Source organism: Gigantopelta aegis, chromosome 2 (genome assembly GCF_016097555.1).
Source record: "Gigantopelta aegis isolate Gae_Host chromosome 2, Gae_host_genome, whole genome shotgun sequence".
In the NCBI taxonomy this organism is placed as follows: Eukaryota; Metazoa; Mollusca; class Gastropoda; order Neomphalida; family Peltospiridae; genus Gigantopelta; species Gigantopelta aegis.
In genome coordinates, this window is record NC_054700.1 from 15,420,694 (window position 1) to 15,444,187 (window position 23,494).

Here is a 23,494-nt window from a genome sequence, read left to right on the forward strand (position 1 = left end):
GTCCCGGGGCCTGTCTCTGGATAGCCAGGGGCGTGTCCCGGGACAGAAAAAAAAATTAAGCGGACAATTTTGAAATTTACATCCAAAAATTAAATAGGAGAAGCCATGTGTTTAGGGAAGTGACGTCACGTATCAGCATGCGCGCGCATCTGGTAGGCAGAAGTCTATCATAATGGCCATTAGTAACAAAGCGAACTAGCGTAGCGTGAATAGCAAAGAATGGCCAACACGTGCTTAAATTACCGCTTGTAGCACGGGAACGCTATTCTACATAGCTACATGTACTCTTTCCACCCATACAATTTGACGATTGACCGAGTTCAAAACTATAGCAAACTTCCTTTTTTTTCTTTTTTCTTTTCACCTGAATAAATATTTTTAGTCCATGTATTTTTAAAGCGTCTGGTCCATATTTCAAGTAAAGCATTACAAACGAGCGCGCGCACACACAAATAAAAATAATAAAATAAAACGAGTAGGCCTATATTTTTTATTTAAAACTGTTTAAAAGAAATAATTGGCCTACACTTTGTTAAAGGAAATTATTTCTTTTAACAATTTTAAATAACCCATATATATATATATATATATATATATATATATATATATATATATATATATATATATATATATATATATGCATATATATATATATATGCATATATGTATATATACATATACATATATATGTACATATAGATACACACACACACACACACACACACACACACACATATATATATATATATATATATGAACATTTGTTACAAATGAACAACCAGTAGACAATATATAGACAGTAGTTATATATATATATAACACATCAGACTTGTCTACTGGTTCATTTGTAAGGCTTTTCATCAACAATAAATTTAAGCAAGTATCTTATTAGAAAACTTTACAAAAACTTTAAAACTATTAATTTTATCAAGTCCTTTTTTATTCCTTAAACTTGCTGATATCGGATACATATTAACACATTGTATTAAAATGGAGGAACCTAAATTTAGTTTCCATACATGTTCCACGACCACACATACATTGCTCCCTCTAGCTACAGCATCCCTTTTTAAATATTAGTACAGAACTTAGCCTTTTAAACCGGATACATCTCAAAGTTACTTGGTCCCTCACCTTTGTGGTTCCATCTTCAGAACATTTTGTAGCATTATTTTTTTATATATATATACATAAAAATTGCCATTAATATTTTAATCGCCTAATCCCATGCAGGCCAGGACATAGTTTAATATGCAGTCGATCTAGGATTGATTCCTGTTGGTGGTCCTATAGGGCTATTTCTCATTCCAGCCAGTGCTCTACAACTGGTGTAACAAATGCTACACTATTTATTATCCTGTCTGTGGGCTGATGCATATAAAAGATCCCTTATTGTTAATCGGAAAGAGTAATCCATTATGTGACAGCAGCAGGTTTCCTCCCTAATATTATCTGTGTGATCCCTAAACATGTCCGACTCTATATATCCGTAATTAAAATGACTTGAGTGCATTGTTAAATAAAAGATTCCTTCCTTTCAAATCTAAAACAGTGTCAGTTACCTTTGACAAGAGGCACAGTTTCAAAGGCTATCACTTTCAACCTGATTAATAAACCAGTTAAAACAACAAATTACTGTAAATGGTAACAATACAATGTTTTAATGTAAGACACACATTAACACAATGCAAATATCATTTGATCATTGGTTTATAATGATAATAGAAAAAGAAAATAATAAATATGTGTTGTCTACTGTTTCTCGATATAATTTTATTGATTTTGTAAAGTCTGTTTTTATTAGAAAATCGAGATCCTGGTAAAAAAAGATTAAATCCAAGTGTTATCAATGTCATCATCACATACTGAATAGCCCCAATCATATTGCATATGGTAGTTTGGAAAGTCAGTGTGTTATCAATGTCATCATCACATACTGAATAGCCCCAATAATATTGCATATGGTAGTTTGGAAAGTCAGTGTGTTATCAATGTCATCATCACATACTGAATAGCCCCAATAATATTGCATATGGTAGTTTGGAAAGTCAGTGTGTTATCAATGTCATCATCACATACTGAATAGCCCCAATAATATTGCACATGGTAGTTTGGAAAGTCAGTGAAAAAAGTTCTGGTATCCCTCTTATGCACAGAAACATGAGATACTGTAGAAAAGAATCGCTGAATCTGATACCAGTGTTCTCCTTAGCATCCCTTAATTCACCCTAAAACTTAAATGCCCTTAATTCATCGTGAAAGGCCCATTTTTCATCCAAGAGTTGCCGGTTCTCTTTTTGTCCATAAACAGGGATCACTGATACCTAGGAAAAAAATAAGAAAATTGGTAAATTTCTATGATATATAAGTATGAAAGTTTTATATTGTGTATATTGAATATTATTGAAATATTTGAATACACATAAATGTATTTGTGAAGACATATTGACATCTGTCACTGATGACAATAATACTTATAAATACAATCAGCTCCCCTTTTCTTTCTTTATTTCCTGCAAACAAATTCAGATAACTTATATAATAAATGCATGTAACATAATTTTTGTTTTTAATAAAATATAATGGCTATCACCAACTTGTGGATCAATATCCAGTTTTATTATTAGTATTTATTTATTTTTAATCCCAAACAAATGATTTCATACACCTGATATCCCACCCTGAAATGTTTATACCTTTTATTTTATTATTAAAAAATCAACTTACACATTACAAATACACCTGTGGATCACTTCTTCAATAAAAAAAGTAAACATTATAATTAACATATAATATAATTAATAAATGGAAATATTTCACAACCATTTTCATATGAAACAATATATATATGCTTGATTGCACACACACACACACACACGTACACACACACAGCTCCCTGTTATTTAATTAAAAATATAAATACTCCAGCCACCTACATATTTTATGGCATAATACAATATAAAATATATTCAGATTTTTGTTTTACCCACTATAATGGATCTGTCAATACAAACAAAAAGTTACATAAAACGTTGTTTGTCGATTGACTGGGTAGGCCTACTGTTCACAGGGTAACTTTGTTTCCATGTCAGTTTGGTGGGGGGCTTTATTATTATTATTTTTTATTTTATTATCTTTTCAATTTTCATTTCAATAAATACTGACGTGTATTAGTATTACGAATGAATAACATACAACAAACCTTGTATAAAATGACGATCTCCGTTGTGGGATGGGCAAAGTTGATTGTTGTCAGCTTTAACTGTTCAACGTTTCGCTTCCACTGTATTTGATGAAACTAATTTCATAATCCTTACTACAGTGACTTGTGCATCTAACAACAACGTATGAAATTACCATGACAAAATACCATTCATCAAAACTAGTCTACACTGATTTAATTGACGGAAAAACATTCGATTGTTCATTACTACTAATGCCAGTATTGTCAACTGGTTTCTTGCCTACCAGCGCTCACGCGGTACCATGTGATCAAAACATGTGACGTCACCGTGGCTTCTCCTATAGTGGGCCTATTAAATTTTCATGCGCATCTCTAATTAATATAATTAATAAAGAAAATTCTACTCATTAAATTTGGTCGCTAGATTAGATCGGGTGGTCAAAAAGATTAGATAAGATATGTGGCCTGACTCGGGATGGGGGGGGGGGGGGGAGGGCGTAGAGTTGGAAATGGGCAGAATTTTGAAAATAGCAATTAAGTAAAAAAAAAGTTAATAGAATTTCAAAAAAAAAAAAAAAAAAAAAAAAGTTACAAGCCAAAAATAAAAAGAATTGACTGCTCGGTCGAATATTTATATAATTTGGAGCATTTTAGAAGGACAGCCCAAAAAAAGAGAAAAAAAAAAGAAGAGAGGATCGGACTATTTAATAATTTAAAAAGAAAGAAAGTAATTTCAACATAAACTTTTGAACGAAGGTCTAAAAGTTTTTAAATCCGATCTATATGTCCACGTGAGTGGTCTCGTTAAGGCCGTTAGGGTGCACAGCTTGTAGGGACGAGATGGGTTGCATCTCATCGAGAAAACCCCTAGATTGACAGTCAATAGACGTTGAAGGTGTAGTACTGTGCTGAAATACAGATCTTGAGAAGCCGGATCCGTCTGAACGAGAGAGTGAATCAGACTAGGGTATAGTTCAGTCGTCATGGGTTGGTATAGTGGTGCGGACGGGCCCGACTCCGGAGGATACGAGATGGTATCACAATAAAACAAGTCCAGAAAAGAGTAGTAGGGGCCGAACCCGCTTCCTATTTCTTCTTAGAGTGGGGCGGTCCAATCTAATTAAAATTAGCTCCACTATTACATGTGGATCTAAAGACAGCCAGTTGGAGCTCATGTCCACCAATCAAAACCTTACTTGCAGAATCCTGCTAGTGATTTAAAAATAATTTGAAAACATTCCGAATTATCCTGAGGGTATACATGTTTCGTGTGAATTACGAATGCCTTAAAACATGTTTTATTTTATAAAATAAATAATTTGTAATGTAAAACTGAAGACTGATATAGTTTTTTTTAATTTTATAAATAAATAAATACTTTTTAATGTAAAATTTAAGACTGATAACCCACCCCATACGTTTTGGTATGGTTCGCTGTACTGCGGTCACTAAAATAGACTCGCCCGATATTTTTAGAATGTGTATGCTCCCAAATAACGTTATAAAAGGCGAAGTGTGATTGGTCAATATTTAAATTATTATTTACAGACGAAATGTTACCTGGACATTGGGACTACGCAGTGTTGTTAGTTTTAAATCACTGGCAGAATTCTGCAAGTAAGGTTTTGATTGGTGGACATGAGCTCCAACTGGCTGTCTTTAGATCCACATGTAATAGTGGAGCTAATTTTAATTAGATTGGGGGCGGTCAATCTTCCAGTGCTGCTAGGACAGGCTCGGACATGTAGAGATTAAACGCGAACAACCGTGGCGTTCTGCAGAATGGCCGTCATACGAGTCACGAAAAAACAACAAGTCAACATAGTCAGACGAAGAAATGACGTGGAGGCAAGGAATCTCTCTAAAAAGGAATTGAACCTGGTGGTGCAGACTGTCGAAACGAGAAGCGTTCCAGCGTTCAATCAGTTCCAATGGCCGCATACATCCCAGTAGAAAACTTCATTTCGCTGAAGAAAAAAAAAACGAAATGAAGGATCGCCAAGTCGAGCCGCGAAAGAACGTGCAGTGTGCACAAGTGAAACAAACCGCGTGGAGCTCCAGACTGGGAATGTTCATTTAGAGAATGATTGTTGACTAATACCCCAATACGTGCCTTCTCAAAGTGCCACATTTTGCTTTTGTACATGTATTTGTGATAAATAGCTGTAAAACACTAACTTCCACATATAATATTTGCATAATAAACTAAAATTTGTAATGTAACATTTAAAAAGTAAACTAACATTTATTATTTAAATAATAATCTTTCACAGAAATATCAAGTTGACCAAGAAATTACAAAACAATTCTTCTGCTAAAACTGAATATTCAAAGTACTTAATTCAGTATAATACATGGGGGCGGGGGGGGGTGGGGTGTTGTGGGGTGCGCGCATCCCAGCATTCTTCCCTTGGATCCACGCCTGAACACTGTCAGAGTATATAGTTATTTAGGTGTTCCTTTTTTGTTTTAGTTTTAGTTTTTTATTATTATTATTATTATTAAAACATTGTTTTACGTCATCTGCTAACTTTAAAAGTGTAAATATGTCATCATTTACCATTGGTCTACTGAAGCTCTCCATCTTTAAATTGAAGACTAACCGAGCCTAACCAACGAAACATACGGGCCAGAATGTGGGTGACTGTCCCTTGTCAACCAAAGCTAAGTTTTGACATTAATAATTAGGGCTGCATAACGTTTCATGGAATCCGTGTGTTGCAGTGGAACAAGTGAACATTAAAATCTAATATATATATATATATATATATATATATATATATATATATATATATATATATATATATATATATTAGCTAATAGCAGGTTATATTGCATTTCTCCTAGAATCAGAACGGTAAAAACATTCATTTAACAAATTCAGATGACCTGCATACTCCCCCGACATGACAGAAAATCGAAGCTAAAGAATCGTCTACAAAGCAATAAACAGTTGGTTCCAACCAGTGCACCACGACTGGCTAAAATCCGGTGTATGTGCTATCCTGTCTGTGGAAAAGTGAATATAAAAGATCCCTTGCTGCTAATAGAAAAATGTAGCGGGTTTCCTCTGATGGCTACGAGTCAAAATTACCAAATGTTAGACATCCAGTAGCCGATGATTAATTTATCAATGTGCTCTAGTGGTGTCGTTAAACAAAACAAACTCTTTTTGTTTAGCTGTACTGGAACGTAGCCCGAGTACTCTGACTGTAAGAGAGCTAGGCGGACATTTGTACAGTTATACGCTCTCATTACAAATGTCCGTCTATCTCTCTTACAGTCAAGAGTACTCGGGCTATACTGGAACGATGCTCCGGAGAAATCAACGTAGGAATTTCCAACGAACCAACTACAGCGGCCGTGACCTACATACTACTTTGTTTGATTACCGATGTCATGGATCTTATGACTGTCAAAGTAGATTCGAGCCCGCTACACATTGTTGGGTTCTGCAATGAACCCAACCTTTATCAGTAGCAAACAATGTCAGATAGGTGTATTCTTTATCATTAAATATGGGTAATACAGTAACCACCTTTACACAAGATCAACTCGAGGCCTACCAGGTGAGTTACACTTCAGGACAAGACAAATCATCAAATGGGACAACGCATTTTATTATTTATATGGCGACAGTCATTTACACATGATATGACGAAATAAGCAACTTATTAAAAAGTAACAAATGGTAAAATATTTATGCAGTGTTTAAAATCACACACCACCATAACCCCTCACAAAAGTGATTACAGCTTATCGATAATCAACATCAGGTTGCTATTTTTGTTACTATGGCAACCACATATACAAAATAAATAAAATCTAACGGTGATTCTAAATTCAGTTCATTTTGACTGCAGAAAAATGTTTTTTTTAGACTGGTTTATGTGCTTCATGTTAAACCATTGTCTGACAAATAATTGCCGATTGCTTGCTGCCACTGAACACAGAACAGGGGTGGATGTAGCCCAGTCATAAAGCATTTGCATGATGCATGGTTGGTCTGGGATCGAACCCTGTTGGTGGGCCCATGGCACTATTTCTTGTTCCAACCAGTGCTTCACAGTCCTGTCCTGGATAGAGGAGCCGGCCGAGGCTGCCACCTGTGCCCATGACAGGCATGCACTACAACAGCTTGCTCTGAATGTGCACATAAAACCCTTAGTTGGTGTAATGAAGGCTGTGGTATGTACTATCCTGTCATATTAAAGATCCCTTGCTGCTTAATAATAATCCTGTCTTTGATGTAAGGGCTTGCTCACACAAGAACTTGTGCCCACGACAGGTGGGCACTACAACAGCTTGCTCTGCATGTGCACATTAAACCCTCTGACGTAACCTAACTAAGTAGCCCATGTAGTGGTGGCAGTATGTTTCTTCTTCTAATTATCTTTGTGGACCTTAATACGTTTAAGCCATACAACATAATACAATTGTGTTCAGTGCATCATTATTTAAATAAAACATTTTTTCCTTGTAAACACAGGGTAGAACCCTAATTTACAATACAATAAATTTGTAATCTGTGGCAATAAATATTAAAGGGCTACCACTGTAACTATTCCTGTCCTGTATGGAGGAGCCGGCCCAGGCCGACACCTTTACCCATAATAGGCATGCTCTACAACAGCCTGTTCTGAATGTGCACGTTAAACCCTATGACCTGACCTGACCTGACTAACTATTTCTGACTAATATAACCAGAATACTGAAGTAAAGTGATCTTGAATCGAACACCAAAGTTGGTTAATATTTTAGATTACAGCTAATGTCCGTTTATTATCTTTGATATATAAATTGGATAAAGAATTAAATATTACATTACGTATATGCCAGATCAGTTTTATTGCATATAAATATAGTTTACAAAAGTGTACAGAGTTTTGTTCAGCATATTTCTAAATGTCATAAATTTATATTACATACAGGCATTGCACATCATAATTAAATACTAAAAATTAATATATTTAATATTGTAGCTTATGTTCAGTTACAAAATTAGTTTTTCATTTCTTTATTTCAGGACTGTACCTTTTTCACACGGAAGGATATACTGAGGTGAGCTGTCATTGATTTAATTCATTAATATACTTGTATTGTTAGTCTTACAGGTACATGAAGGTAGTGATGGGACTCGGTTTACCAACATTTGATTACAGTTGGTTAGGAAATGAACTTAAGATGGTGAATTATTAGGACTATGCACCATTTTCAAATTCACAGGAATGTCAACCACACAAATTATACCTTTATGCATTAATTTATCAGTTTTCTTTACATACGCATGGAAATAAATCAAAACCACTGTCAATTTCACATGTATGTCAAGATCTACAATGTAGAATGTATGAATAATTATTACAGTTAACATTTTCAATAACAGTGGAGTATGGATTTTATAATTTCAGGCGCAGCGGAAGCAAGTAAACAATGGGGGGGGGGGGAGAAAGAGCTGACTGAGATCGAGGGTGCAAAGCAAAGTTCCTATGGGGGTTTGGGGTATGCTTCCTCAGTAAATTTTGAAAACTAGATGTCCTGAAATGCAATTTCCTGCATTCTACAAGTAAAATTCATCTCTGCCGTAAGATTATATACTACCAATAATATTTTTTATTCAGAATTTATCATCACATTGACAGGCATTAAAATATTTTGAGAAGTAATGGTCGTTCAGGTTACTAGGTTAATATATATCATCAGTGGCATATGAAGGTGCCAAACAGTAAGGGGAGCACATTCCCACCCCCACTTCCTTCGCCAGTGATCTTGACATACATATATGTACAGAAACAAAAACACCACCATCTTGATCATTTGGGTGTTATTTAGATATAAAAGACTTAGTACAATAAAAACAGTAACATAAGTAATAACAGTATATGTTCTGGGGGCAATAAATCTTTAAAAAAAAAAAAAAATGTTTTTTTTTAATAATAACAGTATAATGGCGGGACGTAGCCCAGTGGCAGAGTGTTCGCTTGATGCACGGTCAGTCAAGGATCGATCCCCGTCGGTGGACCCATTGGGCTATTTCTCGTTCCAGCCAGTTCTCCACAACTGGTGTAACAAAGGCCGTGGTATGTACTATCCTGTCTATGGGATGGTGCATATAAAAGATCCCTTGCTGCTAATCCAAAAGAGTAGCCCACTAAGTGGCGACGGCGGGTTTCCTCTCTCAATATCTGTGTGGTCCATAACCATATAACTGTAAATAAAATGTGTTGAGTGTGTCATTAAATAAAACATTTCCTTCCTTCCTTCCTAATAACAGTATACTAAATTACATGTAATGTGGTTGTGACGGCTTTAATTAATAAGGCTCCTGTTTCCCATGCCTGGCTATGCAAGACAGATCCATTCCATGACGTCAGCCCATATGGAATAAATATCTTGTATAGGCTATGATGTCATTGTGTTTAACATGGAGAGTATTGTGTTGTTGGTAATATAATATGATGTCATATCAATGCGAGTTGGTTAGTTTTAGATCAGTATTTTATTAAAACCTTCATTATAAAAGCTTGTTAATTTGTAGTGTTAATTTATATTTAACATATGAAACGGATGCGGCAAATATGACAATGCAGATTATTTATGATAAAATGGTAAAGAAGTTACTTTTTTTCAGCCACCTTTGTTTATTTATTAAATGGATCGGAGAAAAAGACTCCCATTATATGTGGTCATGTGAGATAGAAAAAGTACACCCTCTGTAGAAATTATACCCTGGAACTTGGAAAAGCCTCTTGCCTGGGTCAAAATTTCCACCACCTCGGGTGTATTTTTTGTGTCTCACATGACCACATATTGTGGAGTCTTTTAATCTAGCTGGTTGAGGGTTCACCTGAGGTGTTTGTATCGAAGGACAGAATCCCCTTGGTTTTCCCACCCCAACCAATACCCCACATGTGACAACTGGCCATGGTATGTGCTGTTCTGTCTGTGAGAAATTGCATATAAAGGATTCCTTGCTGCTAATGGGGAAAATGTAGAAGATTTCCCCTGAAGACTAACTTGTCAAAATTACTAAACGTTCGACTCCATGATTTAGTATTTGGGAAAAGAAAGGAATATTTGTCTAGCAAAACACCTCAACACATTGTAAACTATGGCTGTTTGGTGTCTTTAGAACATCTATGGTTATTTCGATATTAAGTTAATAGAGGGAAAAAGATGTCTGCTACATAGGCTACTCCAAATAATAAAGCAGCATGGGACCTTTTATATGCAGTTTCCCCAAAACAAGATAATACATACCACAGCCATTGATGTATATTTCTACTAGTAGGAACAGAAAAACCCCCAAAATCAATTGAGTGATATCAATCTTCCGACCCATTGCACATCAAGCAAGCCGTCCTTCCAGTAAGTACTCAGTATGACTTAATGTTTTTATCATTCTCTTTATTTTTAGGATTTTCCGGAGGTATCAAGAACTGGCCCCAGATATAATCCCTTTTGACATGACCAGTAATGAAAGTAGTCAACTGAAAATCCCTGTGGACATTATTGAAAATATGCCAGAACTGAAGGCAAGTATATTCTTGTTTTATAAGTAAATACAGGTGAAAGATTACTGGTAAGATGTAAAATACATGTAAGCAGTTAATTGCAGGAATTACAGACCTTGCTGTTTATGGGGAGATTAGTTCAAGAGATTAGTTCAAGAAAAGTAATTTTTAGCTCCCCTTGGCATGTGAATTTATATGGTATTGATATGGTAATATCTTAAATGGCCACCTATATCATCTAAGTTAGAGGAGCAATTAATCAGACCCATAAAATGTTATGGCTGGATCTCATAAATTAGTTACATCACACATTTTGCAGACAGCTGTCAATTCATGTTGGTACTTGGATAAAAACAAGAGCCATGTATCTTTACACTATAATCATTGAAACCGTATCTAGTCTGGAACAAGCCATTGACTCTAAGACTGGTAGGTACTGGGTTCATACCCCAGTACTGGTGCTTACCTAGAGCGAGTTTTAACAGTTATATGAGGCGATGTACACCCACTTTACTCAGGCCTCTGAAAATTGTGCGAACAATCGTTTCGCTTGTGCATCGTTCGTGTAACCCATGTTTAATTCTCTCTCCAACCCCCCAAAAATAAAGACATTAAAAATATTTTACATTGTCACTGTTCACATAATGATATATTTGTAATGGGTTACGCAATATAAAATGGGCTAACTGGGGAAAAAATGGTAACCCATATTTGGGTTATGCAAACTTTTAGTTCTCAGAGGCCTACTTTACTGTTACTAATCGATAAACTCCAGTCCAGAAGGGGTGAGACGTAGCCCAGTGCTCACCTGATGTGTGGTCGGTTTGGGATCGATCCCTATCATTTACATTGGGCTATTTCTCACTCCAGCCAGTGCATCATGACTGGTACATCAAATGCTGTGGTATGTGCTATCCTGTCTTTGGGATGGTGCATATAAAAGATCCCTTGCTGCTAATTGAAAGGAGTAGCCTATGAAGTGGCAACAGCCGGTTTCCTCCCTCAATATCTGTGTGGTCCTTAACCATATGTCCATCGCCACATAACCGTAAATAAAATGTGTTGAGTGTGTCGTAAAAAAAACAAAAAACAACATTTTCTTCCTTCCTTCATTTCCTTCCGTTAGTAGTGTTCACCGGAGGTGCTAGAGTCATAGAATTAATTTCTCACCCCTCTCCCATCTCAAACCAGTGCTCCACAACTGATATATCATTGGCTTTGGTATGTGGTGTCCTGTCTGTGAGAAAGTATACACACACACACACATAGATACAAACACACACACAACACAACACACACATACACACAAACGATCCCTTGCAGATAATGAAAAAATGTAGGAGGTTTCCTCTAAAGACTAAGTCAAACTTACCTAATGTTTAACATCCAATAGCCGATGAATAATACTCTGTAATTACATGTACTTTGAACTGGACAACTTAGTGCTTAGTTTTATAAATATGCTGTGATGTGAATAAATAAATATTGTGTTTTTTTCTACAGGAAAACCCGTTCCGTCGGCAGATTTGTGAAGTGTTTTCCGACGACAGCACTGGAGACATGAGCTTTGATGACTTCCTCGACATGTTCTCCATATTCAGTGAGGCTGCTCCACGTGACATCAAAACTGTTTATGCTTTCAGAATTTATGGTAAAATATGCTAATATATATTGATGTTTTCAGAATTTTATTAGTTTATGGGTTGCCCGGCAAAAAGTATAGTGGACCAACAATGAAATGACTTATTGTTGACCACTGTAGGTAACATACATTGATATTTTCTTCAGAATTTACGCTGACTTAATGTTTTTACAACTTAATTTTTAATCCATTAATACAGTGGATTTTAAAAAATAAAACCCTTCATGCGTGAGATCCCTGTGAAGGCTTTTTGCATGTTATATTTTAATCGTTTAATATATATTATACTTTCTAATCTGATGAAGAGTTTTGTTGTATTTCAACTTACATAATTGTGGGGGTTTTTAAATTCAGATTTTGACCATGACAACAGTCTTGGTAAAGAGGACTTGGAGAAAACACTGAGTGCGCTGACAGCAGGAGAGCTCAACGAAGACGAAGTCACATTTGTGGTTGACAAAGTAGGTTTCGTATTCAGTGGCTAATTGTGTATTAACTCCAGGGCCGTAGCTAGGATCTTTTGTGTGGAAAGGAGCAGATGAATTCTTGGAATGAACAAGCATGGAAGATGCAAAGACACTTGGGGGTCTGGGGGCATGCCCCCCCAAAAAATTTAAAATATAGAGTCTCTGAAATACCATTTTGCAGCCATTTCAGGGATTTCCCCACCCATGCCATAGTGTTGAAAAGGAAAGGAATGATTCACTTTCATTTCTGAAAAAAAACCCAGAATGAAAAATCGCTCCTCATATTAATTGTGGAATTATGTTCACATCCCTACTGATACATGTATGTTCAATAAATAAAAAAATAACATCATATTTGGTTAATATTATACAGTTTATATATTGTTTGTTTTTCTCTCCAGGTTTTGGAAGAGGTAGATTTGGATGATGATGGATGTTTGTCGTATATAGAGTTTGAGCATGTCATTTCACGGGCTCCAGATTTCCTCAAGTATGTACAGCAATGATTGTTATATGGAATTGTCTATTATTGTTTAAGGGGTAAAGGGGATGGGATATAGCTTAGTGGAAGAGAATTCGCCTGATATGGGATCAATTAACCTCAAGAGACTCAGGGTGGGTTTTTTTAATGCCAACTTGGCTTATGGATTTTCAAAGCTATCTTAGGTTATGACATCACTACAGCATAGGCTATTCATTCATTTCAACTTATTTTCGTGCTTATATCCAATTAAGGTTCAAGCATGCTGTCCTGGGCACACACCTCAGCTATCTGGGCTGTCTGTCCAGGACAGTGGGTTAGTTGTTAGTTGGTTAGTTGTTAGTGAGAGAGAAGAGGGTGTAGTGGCCTTACATCTACCCATTGAGCCCTTAAGAACTCGTTCTGGGTTGGAGCCGGTACCGGGCTGCGAACCCTGTACCTACCAGCCTGTAGTCCAATGGCTTAACCACTACGCCACCGAGGCCAGTGCACAGGCTATAATGACATCATAGATTACAATGGTGTTACAATTTCATAATGCTAAGATAGCTTTAAAAATATGGGCCCAGTGATACATCAAAAGTCATGTTATGTTCGGTCTTGTCTGTGAGGGAAAGTGCATCTAAATGAACCTCTGCTTCTATTTGAAAGGAGTAACCTATGTGGCAGAACTGGGTTTCTTCTCTAATGTTAATTTTAATGCTCTAGACCAGATGTAACAGTGGTTCTGGTTGTCACTGATTAAAACAATATACTGGGGAGTCATTACACTTACAGAGGGCTGGATGTAGCCCAGTGGTAAAGCATCTGCCTGATGCACGGTCAGTTTGAGAACAATCCTCGTCGGTGGACCAATTGAGCTATTTGTCGTTCCAGCCAGTGCACCACGACTGGTACATTAAAAACTGTGGTATGTGTTATCCTGTCTGTGGGATGCTGCATATAAAAGATCCCTTGCTACTAATGACAAAATGTAGTGGGTTTCCACTCAAAGACTATATGTCAAAATCTCCAAATGTTTGCCATCCAGTAGCCGATGATTAATAAATCAACGTGCTCTAGTGGTGTCATTAAATGAAACAAACTTTACACATACTGTTCTTTTTCATAACATTATTGAGACCTAGTTTAATCGTCGTGACCTTTTTTAATCTCTTCTTTTGTTTGTTTTTTAACCTCTACCTTTTCTGTTTCAGCACATTCCATATACGAATATGATCCGTTCCTGGAGAAAATGACTGCTGTTATTAACCCACTCAGAGATGTCTGTTTGAGATTTACACTACCTGTTGGGGAATATGACAATTTATTGGGTTTCTGGACTTTTATCAGTCTTGTTGCCAAAAAATATCTTCATATATAAATATAAACTATATTTTACAGAAGTTCCCCCAAAATCTCCAATGATTGAAACAAGGGGAGTAGGCCACAAAGAAAAATGAGCTTAATATAATGTTGCAGGGATCAAACTTAAGAATTTGTTGTAAATGGCAATTACAGTTTGTTTTATATGTATGAAACTACCCACCAACAGCAATTGTTTTTAAAGTGACTTTTTGCAGCAAATAAACATGACTGAAAGGTTATTTTGCAGTATTTAGACATATTTCAAATGTACAAATGTTAAGTACTGGCAGATAATGTTCTCGAGGTGTATACATTTTTGCCGTTGTTGAGCTTGACAGTAATTTTTATTGAACAGAACAAAAGTGCTCCCAACCTACGGCAGTTTATATCAGTGACGGAAATTGCAATTGGTGCCATCGTTAAGTTTGAGCTGTGATGTTGTGGTAATGATATTTCCAGTGTAAAAATAAGGACACACCTGTCACACGGCTGTAGGAGATGTGAAAAATGTGGGCTTGCTGTGTTATTTTACAAAACTTGTCATACAGGGTATCTATTTTATATAGCATTATTTATCAAACAGATTTATATATTTATTGTTGAGATGTATTCTATTGCACAATATTTTGTCCACAATGGCCTTGCACTTTTGGGGGTTTTATAGGTTTTTTGAGGGGAGGGAAGGGGTTTGTTTGTTTTGTTTTTATAGCAGATGGAATAAAACAGTTTTTTTGGTTGTGGGGTTAGGGTAGGGCAAAAGCATTCAAGAATGATGCCCGAGGGCTTTTACTGGATGATCTTTCTATAATTTTAAAATAGTGACACTGTTGTGAAATTTGTGTTATTTGAAATCTATGCATTTGTCGGTCTAATTTTTCAAACTGGTTAACAGCTCTTTACTTTATTAATGAAAAATGTATGTATTATGATTGTTCTAAATGTATGTACATATTTATTTTGAATGGTCTGGTTTGTTAAAGTTGCTGTCTAAACTATATTTTTTATTATTCAGCTCTCAAAATCAGAACATCTTGGATAGCAATTTAAAAAAAAAAATGATGAAATAAATACCTGATAGATAAAAATGCTGTTGCAGATAAATTTTGCATCAGTTTTTTGTGGCTGTCCTGCTTTAGAATAGACCACCAACAATATTTTCTTAGATCTCACTACATAGTTCACTTCGGGTGAGAGTTCACTGATCACGGTCCACTATCCTAATTGTGACATATGTTGTGTGGTTCACATAATTCACTTCTAGTAATTGGGGAAGAATTAACACAATATTTTTAAATGGTAAGCCTTCTGGATGGATTTTGCCTATGTTATTTTGTAATATTGTTAATCGACATTTTGAGACATGGGTGTATAGCAGAAGAAGCGCTCGGTGTGACTCGGTTCGAGAACAGGTGTTTCAGACTGGTACTACAGCGAGATGTGGTCTTATAGCAAAAAACTAAGACTGCAATAAATAAATGCTTATATAATGTATGTTCACAGTGGTGTATGTTGTTAGTGCCAACAAGAAACTGTTCTATTGGCAGTCTTCATTTAAAGTTGGGCAATTTAACATGGATTTCATCTGTGTAGTGAGACCTAACTATTGAATGTAGTTCTTTGAAATCATTGGTCTATACTCACTGAATAAGTCACACACAAATGTATTATAAATTTGAGAAGTGGGCTGCTGTTCATTGGTTTGTCTTACAAACTCCACCTGCTAAATTAGCCAGTTGTGAACTTTAAAAACTATTGTTGAATTTTATTTTAATTTGGTGAAATAATTTCATGTAATAATAGATATTTAAAAATTTTGTTTTAGTTTTTTTTTTTACCAATTTTTAAAATTTAATAGACACTTTAGAATTTGTGAGCTAGCCCTATAAAGTATTAAAATAACATCACATAAATTTTATTGTCATAGAGACAGGATACACATAAGGTACATGGGTCTTAATGCAAATTTTTGACTTTAAAGTAATTATATTAAAGAGAAAATTAAAAACTAACAGTTATGACTGTCAAATAGTTATTTTCTTACTTCAAGAACTAAATATAAATACCAGTATTTGGCCAGAGCTATTGCAATTTAATTTTCACTAGTCATTAAAATTAAAATTTATCACATGATGCAGTTTGCTGACAATAACTGGTGATAGTGATAATATGACTATTACAGCTGTAGCTGGGTTAAAATTTGGCATTAGCATTAAAAAAAAAAAAAAAGTGTTTCAGGGAACCTAACAATACTTAGAAAAAAGGGCGGATCCTATTTTTCTTTATATTCACTGTACATTTATTATTATTTTATTATTAGTATTATTTATTATAAATTTTGTTATTAATATGTAGGTGAAGAGAATTTTTTGGGGGGTACAAATAAATCCCAATTGACATTACCTAATTTTTTTAGCATGTTTACAGAAATGTGCAATTTGTTGTTAGTCCTTAGCTAATGATGTTATGTATTGAGGCAAGCTTGTAACAAAACGATTTACACAATCTGGCTAGCTGCTGTTATTTCCTTAATACAAAGTCATTTAAAATTCATTTATGATGGGGTAGAAACTTGATTCATGTATACAAATACTGTATGTCAACTGTGACTATTACAACATAGTGCCATGTGTTAGTTTATTGTTTTGTAATCATTGTAACAATTTACTATTAATTACTATGTATTCTACAAGTTTCTATATCAACCTGACTGATCATTAGAAAATAGAAATCATGTGCAATATCTTATTTAATCATTTTACTATTTTATTGTTTCTCATTTTTTGTTATTTGTTTTATGTGTGTATTCTAAGAACCAACAAAAATCTTATATGTGCAATAATGTATTACATTTTTATAAATAAAACAATTTTATTATTTCTTAGTTTATTTGTGTCTGATATTTGATTGTTATCTTATTATTACATAAAAAGTCAAAAATATTTTTAATCCAGGCAGTAGTATAGGATTATTAGGATTATTGTGTCTGGTTTTTTTTTAACAAAAGCAAGGATATAAACATGGTCAAGGACACTGGTAATTCAGTGTTAAATTTGTCATAAGTAGCCCATAAATATAACCCACATCTTAGGCCAATACTATGTCCATTTTTCTGTCTGCAAACATTGTAAAAATGAGAATCTTTGTATTTGAAGATGTGTGCTAACTTAGGAATCTCGGTAGCAATTTTAATGGCTGCTATAAATAAATGTAATAGTTATCCAATATGCTCAGGCCAGGTGGAAGCTACTGGATTCTGGATATTTTTGTTTCTCTTTCTTACATTGAGGTCTGATGTAAATTTTATTTCGAGCATCCCAGTGGATCCTGCAGATGATGAGCACTGATGATGTACATGATCAGCCTTGGTGGTGTAGATGATCAGCCTTAATGGTGTAGATGATCAGTCTTGATGTAGATTATAAGCCTTAATGCTGTAGATGAAAAACCTTGGTGGTGTAGATGATCAGCCTTTGTGCTGTAGATGATCAGCACTGATGTTGTCTATGATCAGCCTTGGTACTGTAGATGATCAGTCATGATGTAGATGATCTGCCTTCATGCTGTAGATGATTAGTCTTGATCAAGATAATCAGCCTTGATGCTGTAGATGATCAGCCATGATGTAGATGATCAGCCTTGATAGAGATGATCAGCATTGATGCTGTAGAGGGTCAGCCTTGATGTAAATAATCAGCCATGATGATGCTGTAGATGATCAGCCGTGATGTAGATGATCAACCTGGATGCTGCAGATGATCAGTCTTGATGCCATAGATGATCAGCCTTGATGCTGTAGATGATCAGCCTTGATATAGATAATCAGACTTGACACCGTAAATTATCAGCATTGATGCTGTAGATGATTGGCCTTCATGCTGTAGATTATAATCAGTTTTGATGTACATGAACATTGATGCTGTAGATGATCAACCTTAATGATGTAAATGATTCACCTTGATATTGTAGATGATCACCGTGATGTATTTGTTCAGCATTCTTGCTAATAATGATTAGCCAGGCCATTCATTCTGTGGAGGATCAGCCTTGGTGCTCCCGCAGATGATCAACTTTGATGCCACAAAACATTGACCGTAAGTGGTCGTACTTGACGCCGTGGACGAACCCACGTCAAGGCACTAGGCGACGAAGTCGATGACGTCGTTGATCATCACTTGTACGGCCTCTATCTCCCCGGGTGTGATCTCATACAGCTCTATGTTCCCGTCTCTGTCGATGAGCATGCCAGGCAGGTACGTGTTCATCTGGTCTCGAACCACCTGCCCCGGGTTCAGGAACTGAGACAGACCCTTCACGATGCACGGGGAGAGCACGAGGCAGCACGGGCTTCCCGTGGCAAATGCCAGGATGCACGACTTGGGGTCGGTTATGAAGAATATGGCGATAACCGTGAAGACGAACACGGACGCAATCGTTATGCCGACGTACATGAGAACCTTCTTTATGTACAGGTGCTTGGCACGGAGCACCTCTTCTTGTGAAATCACCTAAAATTGGAGGAAAACACATTAAGGAATGTAATTCGGGATCTTCGGAGATAGCCCTAGTACTGACGGTAAGAGAGCTAGACGGACATTTGGACAGTAATCAACGCTCTCTTACCAGGAAATGTCTTACCAGTAAGAGAGCGTTGATAACTGTCCAAATGTCCGTCTAGCTCTCTTACCGTCAGAGTACTCGGTCTACTTCGGAGCATGCAAGACTGTTTGAATCCGGGGGGTCGGTAGTTCGAGTCACCTACAGCTCTTGATATTGATATATGGGATAAGGCTAGAGGAAAGTCTTATGTAATGCTTTGGCAATTGTTGACAACCAAATGGTTGCAAGCTATACTGTGTCTAAAATACAAACGTTTTCCTAAATCTGATGCTACAGTAATGCCATTAAACTTAAATGTTGTTAACCAGTACCAACGCTACACGAAGAAACCCGACGCCCCTATACGTCCGCACAAGAAAGTACAGTGCAGGTTCGTTTTGTTTCTCCTGGTAAGAGAGCGTTGATAACTAACCAAAGCTCTGTGGCATCAGATTTAGGAAAACGTTTGTATTTTAGACACAGTAGCTTGCACCCATTTGGTTGTCGACAATTGCAAAAGCATTAAATAGACTTTCCTCTAGCCTTACCCCACATGCCAGTATCAATAAGGAGTAGGGCTGGAGGTGACTCGAACTATGGGGTGGGGTGGGGGGGGGGGCAGGAGGGAGCTAGCCTGTGGTTCCATTTGTGGAGCTAAAACTTTGTTTTGCTCTTTTAGTATGTCGGAACAAAACCTTTCAAATAACTAAAATTTGTCATCAAAAACATTGCTATTCTGTTCTCTAGATGAGAAATACAGTTTGAAGCCACCCAGTGATAAACAAAAAACTTCGTGTGCCCCTCCCCACCTGCTACCCGTCCTACAGGTCTGGCGATGGGGGGTGGGGGTGAGATTGAGAGGCATGTAACGCATGTTCCATCATCTGCCACCCACTCATCACACATACACTTTTGTATTGAAGATACATGTTTATAGAACAATAGAAGTATATTCGATTTAACTGGTGTACTGCTAAAACATCATTGATAAAACTTTTGTATTGAAGATACATGTTTATAGAACGATAGAAGTATATTCGATTTAACTGGTGTACTGCTAAAACATCATTGATAAAAATATTGTTTAAGGTTGCAAACACTAAATATGACATCTAAAATCGTGATGCTAGGCATTTGCAAAAAAACAAACAAAAAACCCAACCCACTTGATATCGCAAGTATTCACTTTGTTCCCAGCTGATGCGCGAAACGACAAACAATTATTTCAAGACTAAGCCATCTTTAAGTCACTAACCATACCGATCAGGTAGAAACAATTAGCTAACAGTACCTTTAACAGTAACGTTAATGTATTTTGCGAAATCTCTTTACTAAGATACCATATTTGAAACACAAAGTGTCAAGTGGCGGGTTTCAAATCTACTGCATGTCATTTGGCAGTCCAGCGCCGTACCCACTTGATCCAGACTAACCATTCTGTCACGGATTTAATGACCGTAGGTCTCACTACACAGATGTCATCTGCCATTGAAACCCATGTTAAACGGCCCAACTTCAAGCGAAGATTGCCCATAGAACGGGTTCTCGTTGGCACGAACAACATACACCATTGCGAACATACATTATATAAGCATTTATTTTCACTCCAAAATTGAGAACATTTCCGTCTCAGTTTTTTTGCTATATGACCGCATCTGGCTGTAGTACCGGTCCGAACAGTTGGTTCATTAACCGATTCACTCCGGCTGTCACTTGCGCTATATACCCATGTCCCAAAAGGTCGATGCACAATATTACAAAATAACATGGGCAAAATACAGCCAGAAGGCTTGCCATTAAACATACATATTGTTTTAATTCTTCACAATTTCTTAGAAGTGAATATGTGAACCATAACATGTGTCACAATTAGGAACTATAATGAACTCTCACCTGGAAGTGATCTGTGTAGTGAGACCGTATTTCTCTAAAAATGGATAATAACTAAACAATTACATTAATTGTTGGAAACCAAATCTAGCTATTGCATCACCGTAACTGAACCATGATGGAGTGAAATCCATGTTAACCCTCTCGGCAATTTTAGTTTTTGAATTATTTACCATTGCCATAATTCGATTATTTTTACAAAATGTCATTAATAAATGGAGTGTGGTGGTTATGAAGATGGTTGAATGAAATACATTTAGGGACAGATCAAATTATTTTTGTTCAGGTAATACTTTGTTAGACCATCAAATACATCAGTGGTCTGTGACAATATGCCATTAAGTTCAGAACTGAAATATCCCCCATTAATTATTAACAGCTAGATAGTTCAAGTATACATGACTAGAATAGCATTTTGGAATGTCGATTAGATATTAGCACGGAATTCATCAAAACGAAACATACCTCAAAATCATGCAAAGGGTACGAATCGTTCAAAAGTTCGGGACTATGGGTGGTGTAGTTTAATTCCCATTCCTCATTGGCCAGGTCACCCATGTCAAATCCGATATTACGTCGCATACGTGCAATGTCAAATCTGATATTACGACGCATACGTGCAGTGTCAAATCCGATATTACGACGCATACGTGCAATGTCAAATCCGATATTACGACGCATACGTGCAATGTCTGGTGTTAAAGATCTCCATGAACCCATAATATGTGAGGGAGGATTCTCAGCATCTGTCCTTCGACCTTCTCGTGTCGTCTTTTTGTACTTATTCGAAGGATGGAATGCTTTGAAGATTAAGTTTTGTATTTTATTCTCATTGGCTGAGAGTATTGCGTCACCAGCACTCTGCTGTGCAGGACTGTCGCCGTCTTTATTTTGCACGTGCTGTTCATTAACGGGTGGGTACAAAGACTTAACATCGTCAAGAAATATGTGCTTAGCTTCGTCTGTGTCGAAAATCTTGACCGTTCTTGATAATTTCATGGCAGCGTTTGTCTTTGCTAAACGCATAAGTGGTTTTGCACCTGAAAATAAACTGAAATTAATTTAGAATTCTATTTCAAGGACTTGATTCACTGGCCCCCAAAATATTTGTTTTCCCCTTTAAACATGCATGCGGTATTTCCAGTATCCTGAACATATAAAATACCCCACTCAATTTTAAAAATAATAATAATAAAAAAAATAAAAAATAATAAACATCTTGCATTACTTATGTTATGGCCCAAGTAGTAGGCCTAACCGGTATTTTTACTTGGCATTGTGTAACCTGTCCCGAGAAATGAGTTATATAATTTAAGTGCACCACATAGCAATCAAAATAGTCTGGTTGAGGAAATACTTCTTGATTAATTAAAAAACATACAAGTTCTGAAATTACTCCCTTTTTTTAGATTACAAGTAGGTTGACCTCATCAATATTTAAATAACACATTGGTTTAAAGTTACTTATTATTTGTACCACAAAATATTAAGTAAGTGGTATTTTGAATTTTCCCACTTGTATAACACCAAATAGCTCTAGTGCGCCGTAGCACTGGTCAATTTATATTATTAATAGACCAGCTGGTATAAGATATAAACAAATTGGCGCTAGAGGACACTAGCGCTAACTCTTAGCCAAGTAATTATATTTACCTCTGTATGCAAAGTCTAACGAGTTTGTTGATCTACGGCATCCCGCTACATCACATAATCATATTACGGGCCTCCCCATTGAAAAACTCCAAAACAACCTGTTGATTAATATTACTTTTGATACTTTTATTTAAAAAAAAAAAAAAAAAAAAAAATCTTACCCACTCCTTGAAGAAACATACACATAAAACTTATTACAGTTGTAAAAAGATGCATTGTTGTAGTCACGTAAACAACAAATTTACTCGTCTAAAAATAGTCAACGTCATAAAGGTGCGACGTCACGGCGTTCTTTTCCACATAAGGCCACACGTAACTGTAGTTACCTGTATATCATATGATAGTTGCGGGCAGGAGATTTTTTTTTCCTGACACAAGTTAAAAAAAAAATTCGATCCTTGCAGTGACCTTTAGCAAGCTCCAGTGACTGATTTTCTTGAGACGAGTGAATCGAGTGTCAGTACAAGAATTTTTTAAATTATTTTAGCCAGTCATACTTATAAAATTCATTGAACTTTATTTCTGTACCCTTTCGTCACTGATGACGTTATCAATGGGTACCAACGGCCATCTACCTCCCGAACGACGAGATCAATCAACCACTAAAATGGACGCATTCTTGGGACATTTTCTAATACGAGTTTCTGGCACCTATTGGTTGAATTCGAGAAATGTACCTGGTTCAGCCAGGTGTGTGTGTGTGTGTGCGCGCAGGAAATT

The 23,494-nt window shown here is 36.2% G+C and overlaps 2 protein-coding genes across 3 annotated transcripts; one reads left to right on the plus strand and one right to left on the minus strand.

The window, feature by feature from the left end:
* Nucleotides 1-6,492: 6,492 nt before the first annotated feature.
* On the plus strand, nucleotides 6,493-17,511 carry LOC121381919 (calcium and integrin-binding family member 3-like). The gene is made up of 7 exons (XM_041511342.1): nucleotides 6,493-6,753; nucleotides 8,211-8,245; nucleotides 10,602-10,719; nucleotides 12,202-12,349; nucleotides 12,695-12,801; nucleotides 13,209-13,297; nucleotides 14,485-17,511. The coding sequence occupies exons 1-7, from the start codon at nucleotides 6,703-6,705 to the stop codon at nucleotides 14,504-14,506; spliced, it is 570 nt and encodes a 189-aa protein (XP_041367276.1). The 5' UTR covers nucleotides 6,493-6,702; the 3' UTR covers nucleotides 14,507-17,511.
* A 143-nt stretch (nucleotides 17,512-17,654) lies between these two features.
* Nucleotides 17,655-23,072, minus strand: LOC121381908. 2 transcript variants are annotated; one of them, XM_041511329.1, is made up of 3 exons: nucleotides 22,775-23,072; nucleotides 21,587-22,161; nucleotides 17,655-19,140 (listed from the first exon to the last, which is right to left on the minus strand). In XM_041511329.1, exons 2-3 carry the CDS (start codon nucleotides 22,145-22,147, stop codon nucleotides 18,772-18,774), a joined length of 930 nt encoding a protein of 309 aa, XP_041367263.1. In that variant the 5' UTR covers nucleotides 22,148-22,161; nucleotides 22,775-23,072; the 3' UTR covers nucleotides 17,655-18,771. The 2 variants fall into 2 exon arrangements, with proteins under 2 accessions (XP_041367263.1, XP_041367253.1); XM_041511319.1 differs by having other exon boundaries at nucleotides 22,936-23,052.
* Nucleotides 23,073-23,494: the final 422 nt, after the last annotated feature.